Genomic DNA, 13740 nt, shown 5'->3' on the forward strand with positions numbered 1-13740 from the left:
GTCCTTATAGGGTGCCTTTAGGATTTGAAGACTGTCGGATGAGGGAATCATTCCTGGTGATGCTCTTAACGGTTCTGGATTGCAGTTGTTGTTAGTTCAGTTTGATTTGGGGCATTACTTTATAATATTCAGCAAATTAAATCCATGTAGAGACGGTTTACATTAAAATTTTTCTTCTTATGCCTTTTGCAAATACTGTATTACTTTTTTTTTCTAAATAATTTTTTTTAAAAATCGATTTTCGGATGTTAGATACATACATCAGCATGAGGGTTTAGGGGGTGTTAATCTTCTTTTTGACAAATTTTTATTTAAGCGTCAAGAATCCAAGACAAAAAAAACAAGCAAAATGTAATATGACATACCGTGTCACATTCATCAAAAACAGAATTGGACAATATACAGTCATAAAAAAATAAATATTAATAGCATTCAGCAATCAAATCAATATTTTATATTCCTTGGATAAAAGAAAGAGAGAAAGAAAATCTATCTAAAGTCACATGCTCGAATAAGATAGGCATTACCATAGTTGCAGGTTATCCACTCTACCAAAGACAGAAAATCATATAATAGCTAACCAATATGGTGCTGTATTATGTGGATGTAAACCCAAGGAATGGAAATCTTCAGACTCATGGAAAGTGTCCCATAAAGACCAAAGTCTGGCAACCTTGTTTGTTTTGTTATGGTGTGATGCAACCATTAATTCCATAGATCTAAATTCTTTAACTTGGCTAAGCACTCAACTAATTGTAGGTGGGGTTTTCGGGCGCCAGCATGAATGAATCAGGCTTTAAATATTTTGAATTCTCAATTACATTGCTCTACATATCATAAATCAAAGATTCGGCCTAAGTAGCTAAAAATAGAGACATGGCTGTAGAATTGTAACAATTTGACTATTTCGACCTATAATGTTAAATTCGCTATGGATTTCCAATAATTCACAAATTCCCATTTCAGTGATTAAAAATAAACAATCATGCAACCTTAAATCCATTTACCTCTTTCCAGGAAGAGTAGCAGTAAAAGCACCCTCCAACTGCTTCAGCTAGGCTCTGTAATGTATCCTAAGATGAAAGACACCGGGTTAAATCAGTGGTTCTCACAGTGATATTTGTCAGATAAGCAGTGGTGAGGATAGTTACAGAAATTGCATAAGCACATTTTCCTGAATCAAAACCAATTCTAATTTACACATCGATAGAGTCAATAGTAATCGTGTCAAGGGGGCGGAGCTTAATCTTGAGCCGGAGCAGACGCTTTTTCACAGTGCTCCGATATCACACAACAAAAAAGATTTTTTTTTTTGGGAGGGTAAACCCATCAACCGCTCAGATTCTGACCAATAATCATTTACTTGATATGCTGCTCTTTCAACCCGCCAAGGCAAAAAGGCAGAAGCGCAGGTCTGGGGCCTACCAACTGCCCACCGTCCTCGATTTGACTGGGTTGCTCTACTGCCCGACCCAGCACTGATTATGGGACAGCGATCCCAGAGACTACACCATGATTTACCTTCAGGGTCCAGAGACATAGGATTCCTTCCTTAGCGGACGCCACAGCTCAAAATGGCGGAACCGGAGAGCCGCGATGCAGTGGGAACACCGTCAGATCTCACATAAGCAGACTCATCCCCGCAGCCTGGCCCATCAGGTCATAGGCATGCCGTGCTGGAAACCCAAGATGGAAGTTACCCAACGGGTAACTTCTCCACAACTTGGTAACTTCTCCACAACACTCCACAACTTGGTGACAGAAATCAAACGTTTCTTGGCAGCTGATGTGACTATTCTTAAGGCTGACATACAGGTGGTCGTTGATAAAGTAAAAACATCCGAGGAAGACATAGCCAACCTCAAGCAGGTCCTATCTTCTCTAAAGGACTTTCTGCTAACTTTGCAAGCTCATCAGTATGCTCCATCACGTCATCCACTTACTCTGGATGACAGATCCCGGTGCAACCACCTGAAAATCAGAGGTGTTCCAGATACAGTCACACCAGAAGAGCAGCATTACTACATAAGATGCCTTGTGGCTTCTCGCTGACCACCCTGACAGGCCAAAACGTTTTCCTTAGATGGGATTTATCGTCTCCCGATATCCAGCAGAGCACTGGCCTCAAATCTCACCTTTTACCAAGACCTCACCTGGTCTATACTACAGTGGCGTATAATGTCACCAGCCAACTGAGAGCTACTGGAGTATCACTGAATGTCACCTAGGTTTATGACGGTTACGCATAACGGGACTCTATATAAGATATCAATGCCTGCAGAATCGCCTATCCTCCTAAAGGCATTGGGCTTTCCAGTCCCGGCAAATACTCCAGAAAGGCAGCCAAGCATGCATATCTGGGACCCCTCTCGGGCTGCCCACTTTGTACCTATAGGTCATGTGGCCCCGCAAACTGGGACTTGATTATGCCTAAGGTTACAGCATTTATGAGCAGTTAGATTTCTTTGTTTTATAAATCTTTATTGTAGAACATTTTTCTTTTTTAACATAAAAAGAAACATTCATATATGCTTTGTTAAGATCTGTGTCTGAAAATACCATAGTATACTTTATAAAAAATGTGTTAGATCATATTGAAGAGATACTAATTATATTACATAGAGCCGGTCTATGAGGAATATAACTTCTATCTTCATCCTCTTTTCCTTTCACTACAGCTTTTAATCGTATAATCATTTACTTATTAGAATCCAGTGTCTCAAAAAGGTATAACAGTTTGTCCCACTGATCTATGTCTTTATATAACCCTTTAATATGACTCATTCCTCTTTCCATTTGAATTTGGAACTTTAATTGTTATTTAATTCGGGCTGGAGCAAAATCTTGGTCTTTTTGCCAACTTCTTGCTATCAGTATCTTAACTGCAACTAAACAATGGGTTAGTAGTAGCTGTTGAATCTTTGTCATATTTGGCCAATTAAGATGTAGCTGCATAATATCTGGTTTTTGGGGTACCTTTAGGTTACTTAACGATAAAATAATATTCTGAGCTGTAGTCCCTAGGGAATAACCTTTTCACAAGACCACCATATGTGTAGGTAGTTGCCTAGTTCAGCCCCACATCTCCAACAAGATTGTTTATACTTTTGATGGATTTTTGCTAATCTAGATGGGATCATATACCACTTGTTGATCGTTTTAAAGTGAGCTTCAACTAAAGACCGACTGTGAACTAATTTATTCACTTTATGGTGTGCCAAACACCACACATCTTCAATATGGATATTTAAATCTTTTTCCCATCTTTGTATTACCAAATGGATAGATTTGGCCTTCCCTGAGTCAATCATTTTAAGACATTTAGAAAACTGATGCTTCAAAGTATATGTATAAAATACTGATTTCATCTGCTTATACAATCTCCATTAGGGAGTATAATTTTCTTAAATAGAAAATTCTTCACGCGTAAAAAATTAAGATCTCTCTACTCGGCAACCAAAATTCCTCAAAAAGGGAATCAAAATGTTTGATTTTATCATTGTTCGTTAAATTTTTTATGAACATAACATTATTTTCCCTCCAATTCTTTAAGGATATATTTAAATTAATTTTTCTACCATATCTATTTTTTGAAAATAAAATATTTTATCGTTAATTTTTAATTTCTTCTTTATTTTAATCCACATTGGGATAAGCTGATTTAGAACAAAGGTCAGCTCTTGTTAGCTAGTAGCCACATTATAAAATAGAAATAAAAAATAAAAAAGCCCATAGGGGCCAATATGACCCCCGTATTACTACAAGGAAAGATTTTAACCTCCCCTATGTCTCCACCTGCCATGCCTTGGGTGCAGGAATATCTACTAAACAGTAAGCAGCCAGCAGCAGCTCACTTTAACTATAAACTAATGATTGTTCAATCATTGTAAAGGCCAAATCCCACGGACACCAACACATGCCTTCTTTTCTTCTTAAATTCCAATGGCTGCCCAGTCACAAGTTTATAGTTACAGTTAGCAGCCAATGGCTGCTCACTGTTTATTAGATCGGGTACTTGGGGGCATAAGGGAGGTTTTATAATCTCCCTACACTAACACTGACTGAAGTCATAGTGACCCCACAGGCTTTTTTTCACTTTATTAATGTGGCAGCTGGCTAGCAAGAGCTGGCCAGCCATAACATGGTTAATTCTTGCATTGCCAAGGGTTTCATTTTTGCCTGCTGGCCGCAAGCAGGCAAATAGTTTGGATTTGTAAAATCCGAGCCCAGATTCTAAGCGTCAGCTTTTCGGTCTGGCTGATTTCTGGGCCACATTCAGGAAAGTTTGGAACTTGCTCTGCAAAATCTGGACATTGTTAAATACTGCGAACAAAGTTCAGAGTTTGCGGTCCTAATGGCTGCGTACAACAGCAAATGGTTTTGCTCTACGCAGAATGGGTCCAATTGGATTTTAGTGAATAACCGTCTGAGGAAATCCCCATTCTGTCTCTGACATAAAGTTACCAATCAGAATAGAGAGATTTTGCAGTGTAGTCAGTTACTAGTGACCATGCAGCCAATGCATTAATGAACAGTGCCCCACACATAAATAGATCATCAATTACCTGCCCGGTGCTGTCATATGCCACAATGTGAATTTGGAGTGTTCTTCCCAGAGTGCATTGCTGAATAAAGTCAGATAAAACCTCTGAAGATTGGTCAGGGCTGATGATGGAAAACATGTAGAAGTTAAAATCATTATACGAAAAGGAAGTTAGTACATTCAAGCACAGAAGATTCTTAAATTTATGCAGCCTTTAACTGGAGTATTCCCCAATATAGATTGATTGCCTGTGCTGGGGAAAAAGAGAACAGCTTGCAAGGGCTAAAGACAAGAGATCTGCAGCTTTTGTGAGCAGTTGCAGATAGAACCTCAAAGAACAAATGCAGAAATAAATGCATGCATGTTTTTATTGGGGATATATCTACAAAATAGTGATTCATTTATTTCATTTTTATTTATTTTTGTTTTGACAATGGAATTCTCCTTAAAATAAATGGTAATCACTGTATATCACTCTCAATACTGTATTAAGATGGGTTGTGATTGCATTCATTGATTTGTGCATATTGCTATTGCATAGTGGAAGCTGCAATTGCATTAATGAAAGGGACACTCAAAACACCAAAGCAGTACATCGAAATGTAGACGTTTTGATGCAAAGATTCCTTCCTGGACCAGAGATCATCAGGATTGATAATCTCATAGTGAGTGTATCAGACTGCAGCGAGGAGACTGTTCCAGCTCTGGATTATAGAGGAGTTTTAATGCACTTTTTAAAATAAATCTAAATTTAAAACATCTAAACTTAAAAAGAAACACTCTAAACTTGGAATATATTTATTTTTTAACATTAGAGTGTTTCATTAATTAGAGTCTTCCTTTAATCACATTTTTCATTTATACATTTCTTATCCTAAATTTTCCCCCTAATCTCTTCCCTATATCTATCTCTCAATTTTGATCAAATCAATATGGATTAATAATACTTAGAATAGGAATAGGAATCATACCAGCTGCCTACAATGATGACAAGAGAATCCAGTTTTTCTATGCAGACAGCCTTCCTTAGCGCCAGGAGTAAATTGCATCCACCTCGAGGCTGCAGCTCTTGAATCCACTGTCTGGCTTCATGAAGGCTAAGATATAGAACATGTTTTAAGCAAATGCAATACTAACACATATTTGATTCTGTGATCTGTTCTGCTTGAACCCCATATGTTTTATTATTATTCAAAAGAATATTCTTTAATGAAATAAACTGATGACAGTTGGACTGGTTCGTCCTAAGACGCAAATATTTGGACTGTACGTGGGTCACTGCTTAGGAGACACCGTTTTTGTTAAGTTACTTTAAGCTACCTCAACAAATGGGAAAATTATGTTTCATTGTAATTTCACAGATTCCTTTAAGGGACACTAAAAGTATTTAAATTGCTAATGCAAGCTGAAATGCTAGATATGATCATAAATTATGTTGGCCTTCCTGCCTTTCAGTTGGGAGTGAATGGGGTGGAAATTCTGTATGGAGAAGGCATTGCATTTGGAGCCACGCAAGTTTGCAAGTTTGTGGTGTAGTTTGCGCCATGAGCTAAGATGGGCTTTATGCTCCCTATATGTGTGTGTGGGAGGGTTTTCTATGAACTATATGTGTGTGGGGTGTCTGTGGTCACTATCTGTGAATGTGTGAGGAGTCAGTGATATATATTTGTGGTGTGTGTGTGTGATCCCTAAATGTGTGTGAGGGCATCTCTCATATCAATCTGTGTTTGTAGAGGAGTGCTTGTGATCCCTATCTTAGTGTGTGTCGGTCTGAGAGGATGTCTGTGATCACTATCTTAGTGTGTATCTGTGTGAGAGGATGTCTGTGATCCCTGTCTTAGTGTGTGTCTATCTGAGAGGATGTCTGTGATCCCTGTCTTAGTGTGTGTCTGTGTGAGAGGATGTCTGTGTTCCCTGTCTTAGTGTGTGCCTGTCTGAGAGGATGTCTGTGATCCCTGTCTTAGTGTGTGTCTGTGTGAGAGGATGTCTGTGTTCCCTGTCTTAGTGTGTGCCTGTCTGAGAGGATGTCTGTGATCACTATCTTAGTGTCTGTCTGTCTGAGAGGATGTCTGTGATCCCTGTCTTAGTGTGTGTCTGTGTGAGAGGATGTCTGTGATCCCTATCTTAGTGTGTGTCTGTCTGAGAGGATGTCTGTGATCCCTATCTTAGTGTGTGTCTGTGTGAGAGGATGTCTGTGATCCCTATCTTAGTGTGTGTCTGTGTGAGAGGATGTCTGTGATCCCTATCTTAGTGTGTGTCTGTGTGAGAGGATGTCTGTGATCCCTATCTTAGTGTGTGTCTGTGTGAGAGGATGTCTGTGATCCCTATCTTAGTGTGTATCTGTGTGAGAGGATGTCTGTGATCCCTATCTTAGTGTGTATCTGTGTGAGAGGATGTCTGTGATCCCTGTCTTAGTGTGTGTCTGTGTGAGAGGATGTCTGTGATCCCTATCTTAGTGTGTGTCTGTGTGAGAGGATGTCTGTGATCCCTATCTTAGTGTGTGTCTGTGTGAGAGGATGTCTGTGATCCCTATCTTAGTGTGTATCTGTGTGAGAGGATGTCTGTGATCCCTATCTTAGTGTGTGTCTGTGTGAGAGGATGTCTGTGATCCCTATCTTAGTGTGTGTCTGTGTGAGAGGATGTCTGTGATCCCTGTCTTAGTGTGTGTCTGTGTGAGAGGATGTCTGTGATCCCTGTCTTAGTGTGTGTCTGTGTGCGAGGAAGTCTGTGATCCCTATTTGTGTGTGTATCGGGAAGAGTGAGGGTGTCTGTCATCCAAGTCTGTGTGGGAGATTGTCTGTGATGCCTCTATGTGTATGTGTGAGGGTATGATCCAAGTCTGTGCAAGTGGGTGAGGGTGTCTGTGATCCCTATTTGTTTGTGTATGAAGGTGTCTGTTATCCCTGTCTTTCAGTATGTTCTAATTTGTTATCACAGTGAGTACATCCAAACAATGCCACATTCAAATCAGATTTCTTTTTACCCCATAGATCCGTGGTTGGCTTATATTGTCTGAAAACCATCTCATAAGGTTCTACATCACAACCATTGACTATATGCACCATTGTGAATAATTTGTGCCATTTATTTACTATTGTATATAAGATGTGAAATTATTTAAACTTTAATAAAAAATAAAAAAAAACGCAAAAAGGGAGGATTTTTTATGTATTGGAACACACTTACCTCTGTACGTTAACATCTTGTGGAGTGGCCCAGAGATATGAAACTTGGGATCCAAAAGAAAGAAAGTACAGCTCCTTCTTGTGACACAGCTGTTCATCGACAAGACACTGAAAGAGAAAAGGCATTTAACTAATCAAAGAATGCAGCAGTTATATTAAAATGAGTGGACTGCTAGATATGATTAACCAAAAGAAAATCATAAAATGTATACTATAGACATCTTTAGCCCAATGAAGCGGTTTCTGTGAATAGGTCATGCCCCTGCAGTCTCACTTCTAAATGCTCTGCCATCTAGGAGTTAAATCACTTTTGTTTCTGTCCATGCTGCCCTATCCACACCTCCCCTGACTATATCACGCAGCCTGCATGCAAAACATGGTTACATTTTCAGTCAGATCTCAACTTACTTTAGAAGTTTGTATCTCCTTCTCTGTAAAATGAACTTTAATTACACAAAGGAAGCTCCTGCAGGCTATTAACAGAACAGGAGAGAAAAATATACTAAATTTATCAGACTATGTAATAGAGGAAGTTTAAACATTATATCTCTCTTTACTAGGGTTTCATAAATAAAGTGATTTAACTCCGAAATGGCAGAGAATTGATTGAGTAGGAAGACTGCAGGGGGATGGTCCACAAACCAAAATTGCTTCATTACGTTGCTTTGGTGCCTATAGTGTCCCTTTAAACAATCCCTAGTGTTCACTGTTTAGTAAGCAGCCAGAGAGGTGACAATTCATCTACATGTAATTTTACCTATCCCATACACTCGCCGTACCAAGATTTTTCTAAACATAAATAACAGTTTGGAATGACTGCTTAATGAACCAGACAGAAGACAATTAGAAGTTTTATTTTGTTGAATGGTTTTAATTGTTAGTCTTGCTCCTATGTTTGAGGGTCATGATAAATGGCTGTATCTGCTATTGCCAAATAATGTTAAGGTGATAAAATAAGAATGGCTTACAATGCTGTGTATATCATCTACCATCTGTCAAATGTCTGTAATTTATTGCCGATTTTATTTCACACAAAACATACACAACATACAGTGCATATATTACCCCCAAGATTCTACAGTTAATGTTTTATCTTCCATTTTATTAAAATACGGTAGGTTTCAAACTCGGTTACACGTTTTAATCTAAATCTCTTCAGTCTGTTACCTTACGGAGGTCGCTAACATGAGTAATAACACATTGGGTAAAGATAACATCTGTTAATCAGCTTCTGATTTATTAAGTTTAGAAAATATGTTTAGAGACCAAAAAACATTGATTATCTTTATTATTATCATAAAGGCCATCTTAGCAACAGATCACTTTATTAAGACTTTATTATCTTTTGATATTTCTAACCCGAAGCAAATCAAATAATCAGATGGTGTCTGAAAACTTTGCCATGTTTACATGACCGGACAAACATGTGCACTCTATTACCAATAGGTTTCTTAAGAAATCCATTCTGCTTGCTCCACAATTTAGATCTGAAGAATCAACCAGCAATCCAACGTTGTTCCCTTTTATAAGGCCAAACATCTGTAATGTGCAAAATAGGTTGAAATTAAATCAATGTGAACACAGATTTAGCTAAATACAGATAAGGAGGCTTAGCCATTGAACAGGGAGCTCCAAATCATGTTTCAAATGTAGCCAAAGTACCAGAATTAGAAAAAAGTAGCCAGACTGGCAGGGTGGGACATATTTTGTTTGCAGGAAATTGTGCATTTTGGTTGAGATTATTCATTAGATGGGTACTCAAAGCACCAAAACCACTTTGGCTCATTGTAGTATTTAGTTTTTTTGGATGCTGCCCCATGCCATTTATTGTCAATCCATATTGAAGCTGCTTTCCTGGTACCCATATCCTTACCCCTCTGCTGTAGCTAAGAGTATGTGGAAGTTCTGCGTCATCCTTCAAACAATGGGCTGCGAGTACCAGGGTCAGATTATGCCAACGCTCACAACTTATCTTTACCATGTCAATGATAGATATTTATCCAAGTGTCTGGCTGGGAGAGCTCCAGTTTTGTCAAACTGCCCTAAAGCAATGTGCAAAATGCACCATAATCACTGCAATGAGCTGTGGTGGTTATGGTGCTTAGCAGAGTTGGAGAATTTTTCCAGATACCTTTTTAAGAGTAAGTTTTGAAATTCAGATATCAATTTACCAAAATTCTATGTTTAATGAATAAACCCTTAAGTAAATTCAAACAGGGTTATTCACTATCCACTAAAGTCTACCAAAATAAATAAGTGCAAAATTGAGGCTAAAATAAGTTGTGACTTTAGCGGAGTTAATCAGCTATTTTAGCCGATATTTTGCCATTGCGTTTAGTGAAAATCCATGAACATAAATATTAGGTATTAGAACCAAAACGGCCAAACTGAAAAAAAACAAAAAAACAGTCAGGTATATTTTCAGTTGGGCTTATTTTGGTCTAAAATTTTAAATTTTGTTAGAATTCACTTTAAATTCCTGAAAATTCATATGAGGTTATTCACTAATGTGTGTACAGCTGTGATATTAACATGCTATGTTTACATGTGAAGGGTTAAAACCTGAGGGCCCGGGAACTCAGACCACTTCATTGAGCTGAAGTGGTCTGGGTGACTACAGTGTCCCTTTAACCCCACAGTATTAGAGGTTAATATGTTCATTTATGGAATCACTGCAAAGAGTCTGTCCCTGCAGTCTCAGCAGTGTAAATGCTGCCTGTTACTCTGACAACCAATAGAGGGACTTCCTGGGCTCTGTCTTGTAAAGACTGCAGGACTGACATTCAGAGTCTCCATTCTGTTAATGTAGATTCTCAATGCTCCCAAATTGACTCATTGCATCTCTATGAGGAGATGCCGATTGGAGCAGTGTGGAGATTTGCTGCACATGTACACTAGCCTCCCAATGCTTCGCTATGGGGAAGCATTGGATTGGCTGAGATCATCCAGATTGATGATCTCATCCAGGAGGCAGGTCGATAATGCTATAGTGTTCCTTCAGTAGCTCAACGAGCACATCATGATTTAAATCCAAACATTATGGCCCCTAATCTCAGAGAAGCACCAAGACAAATATGCCCAAGTCTGTCCAAAATAAATGAGAATTATATCCTTGAGCAGAAGCTGCTATTTGTCGCTCCCATTAATATTTCAGTCCCTCTCTTTAAATGTATATGCCAGGAAAGGAGCTGGAGAGACAGAGACATTATGCTTCTCTCTTCCAAGCTCCTCTCCCAGCATATCATTAATGGGAGACTGGTTAAATTGAACAGCTGCTTGTTAATACTAGCAAACAATGTATTTTATATGTATTACTATTTCAATACAGAACCGTAATTCCATTTTCTAAATCACCTTCTTACTTCCTTTCATCAGGAAACGGATTCTTTGTTGGCACAGTGCAACAGCTCTGAAACACACACAAAACATAGAAAATTATGCCTCATAGTTAATATATAGAATGACAATGCAAAACACAGCATTTAAAGGTATTTTTCACTCTAAGCACCATAGCAACTACAGTGCATTACAGTGGTTACTGTATAGTGCTAGGAGTCGCTTGGCACTGTCTGACAGTAAGTTGTTATAACATTTGTAAACACTTTGACACTTACCTGTCCCTTCCAGTCTACACAGCTATTCTAATCTTCAGGATTATCACATCAACTCTCTCTAATTGTGTACATTATTCATTAGCTCAGAGACATTTGCTGAGAATCTCAGACAATTCATTATTAACCGGGTGGCCCAAGAGTCCCCACCCATCCATATATCTTGTGTATCCAGTGTATCTGTGTGCTGGATGGGTATGGACTTATGGGCCACCCTGTATAACCAAAGCTTTTTTGCCACCTAACACTGCCTGAGGGTGAATCTAAAGGTAAATACTTAGCAAAGCTCTCCTTCACTGGCGCTTCCAACTTCTTTCTTCAGATCACGATGTTCCTAAAAAGTACAACACAGAGGCCTATGGACGATTCTGCAAGACTGTGGGATCCTCAATAGACTAACTCGCACAATGCGTGAGAAAACGTCTTTTCCCATAGCTGTACCTAAAACCGTTGACAAAATTGACTGTAGCTCTGCATTTTGCCAACCTGAATTTTGCCCATAAGACAAAGAAGTTCATATTTTGTCTTATATTTCTTGATTGCATTGGATTGCAATCAAGGAATTCCCATCACAGCCAACATGAAAATTTCATAAAGTTGTTATCTTTATAAAATACTCACAAAGTGATCAGAGTTGACAGAACATCTTTGGATTATTTATCACTGTAAAAGTGAAAATTGTAGGTTTCAGCAGAGAGGGAAAAAAAGCATAACACAGGGCACATTATAAGCAAGCAGGCACAACGAAGGTAAAAATAAATATGTAAAATTACTAGAGTTACCATTTTTGAAGAATTTGATTATTTAATTATGACACGTGGAGATTTACTCACAAAACTTAACATTAAATAATTGAGACAAAGAAAATGTCAGGTCAAAATAGCAATGGTAAATCATTTGAGTTAATAATAGTGAAAATATTGTAAAATAACTAGTAATAAAGAGAATACACTTTTCATGAAATTAAAGCAGAACTGTACTTACGTTTTTGAACCACTCACATGTTGTGCATTAAGTTTTTTTTAAAATACACTGTTTTCATTTTTTTTTTTTATTCTTTATTTAAACACAAATATGGCAAGGCAAAATAATACGTCAGTGTTAATACTGTGAAACAGCACAATACAGATGCTGATAGATTGATACAGAATATCAAACAGAGAGCAAAACAATTCAGTCAAAGAAAGGCTGTGGCTAATGTAATATAAAACTAGAACATTGTAGTCCAAAAACCACATCCGCATCATGGATCATACCTTATAATAAACAGCGGTCAAAAGGAGGAACAAAAGGAAAACAGGGGAAGAAAGGCCAAAAGACAAGAAAGAAAAAGGAGAGAGTGCACGAAAGGTGGGGTGGTTAAAAGTTGTCTTATAGAATAGCCAGTATTAGACTCCACACCTTGCAAATCGAAGCTGAAGTGGTGGTGTAGGGAGGTTTCATTTTTGTTTTAATCTACAAGGAATGCCTTGCTATATACCCAGAACACTATAGGAGAGGCTTCCTCAAACTCTGGCCCTCCAGATGTTGCTGAACTACAACTCCCATGATTCTATGAATGAAATAGACAGACTGAGAATCATGGGAGTTGTAGTTAAGCAACATCTGGAGGGCCAGAGTTTGGGAAAGCCTGCTATAGGGCAATGATGTGAAGTTGAATGGGAGTGCTAAGGAGGCAAGTATTTTAACATCTCTGCAGCACAATGCACCCCAATAATTGATTCAATGCTATTTACTGGGATAAAGGAACAAGGGACGGTCATTTCCATATAAGTGATAGTATCTCTTTAAGCATGTTACAATGTGTATACATACTGTTCAATACTTACTCGTGTATCTTTGATTCAAACTCATTGATTGTGTGGGCAGAGAATTCAATATGCTTGGAGGCATCGGTAGTTCGTCTCCTACGATTAAAGAAAACATATTGGGAATTGGGGAATAGTTTGGACATGTATTTAATTGCAGGGGAAACAATTATAGAAAAGGGATGATCTTCTGAGAACCTTAAAACGGTGAAAAGCGATGTGAAGATGTAATTTTACCATTGCTCAGTTTTATTGCTGTGGAGCTCCGTTACAGATTTATACTGCACATCTATGTGAATGCAATTGCTGCGGAGCTTAGTGCTACACTTATCGACAGTAAATGAATGTAGCGGAGAGCTGATTTCTCGCAGCTATTCTCCACTTTAGATCCAAGGAAGGCTCAGGAACAAGTCATTAGTAAATCCACAGCAGAGTTTCCAGCAGGTAAAAAGGTACAGAAATATCCCCACAGCACTCCCAATAACTGGACGACACACAGTTTCAGGAGTAGAACTGACAATCGTTTATTCCAAGGTTTCTTATAAAGCCTGCTCCCATGCAAGGGAGGGAACTACAGTAATTATGACAGTAAC

The 13740-nt window shown here is 38.4% G+C and overlaps 1 protein-coding gene across 1 annotated transcript in view; it reads right to left on the reverse strand.

Moving 5' to 3' along the window:
• VWA3A (von Willebrand factor A domain containing 3A) overlaps positions 1–13740 on the reverse strand; it is a 147592-nt gene that overhangs the window by 83867 nt on the left and 49985 nt on the right. Inside the window, exons 5-11 of the mRNA XM_063428878.1 lie at positions 13169–13246; positions 11083–11137; positions 9169–9267; positions 7730–7836; positions 5515–5640; positions 4566–4665; positions 1008–1073 (exon numbers count right to left, since the gene is read on the reverse strand). Of these exons, the coding sequence (XP_063284948.1) occupies positions 1008–1073; positions 4566–4665; positions 5515–5640; positions 7730–7836; positions 9169–9267; positions 11083–11137; positions 13169–13246 (631 nt within the window). The remainder of the gene's footprint in view (positions 1–1007; positions 1074–4565; positions 4666–5514; positions 5641–7729; positions 7837–9168; positions 9268–11082; positions 11138–13168; positions 13247–13740) is intronic.

This window comes from Pelobates fuscus, chromosome 8 (assembly GCF_036172605.1).
Source record: "Pelobates fuscus isolate aPelFus1 chromosome 8, aPelFus1.pri, whole genome shotgun sequence".
Lineage (NCBI taxonomy): Eukaryota > Metazoa > Chordata > Amphibia > Anura > Pelobatidae > Pelobates > Pelobates fuscus.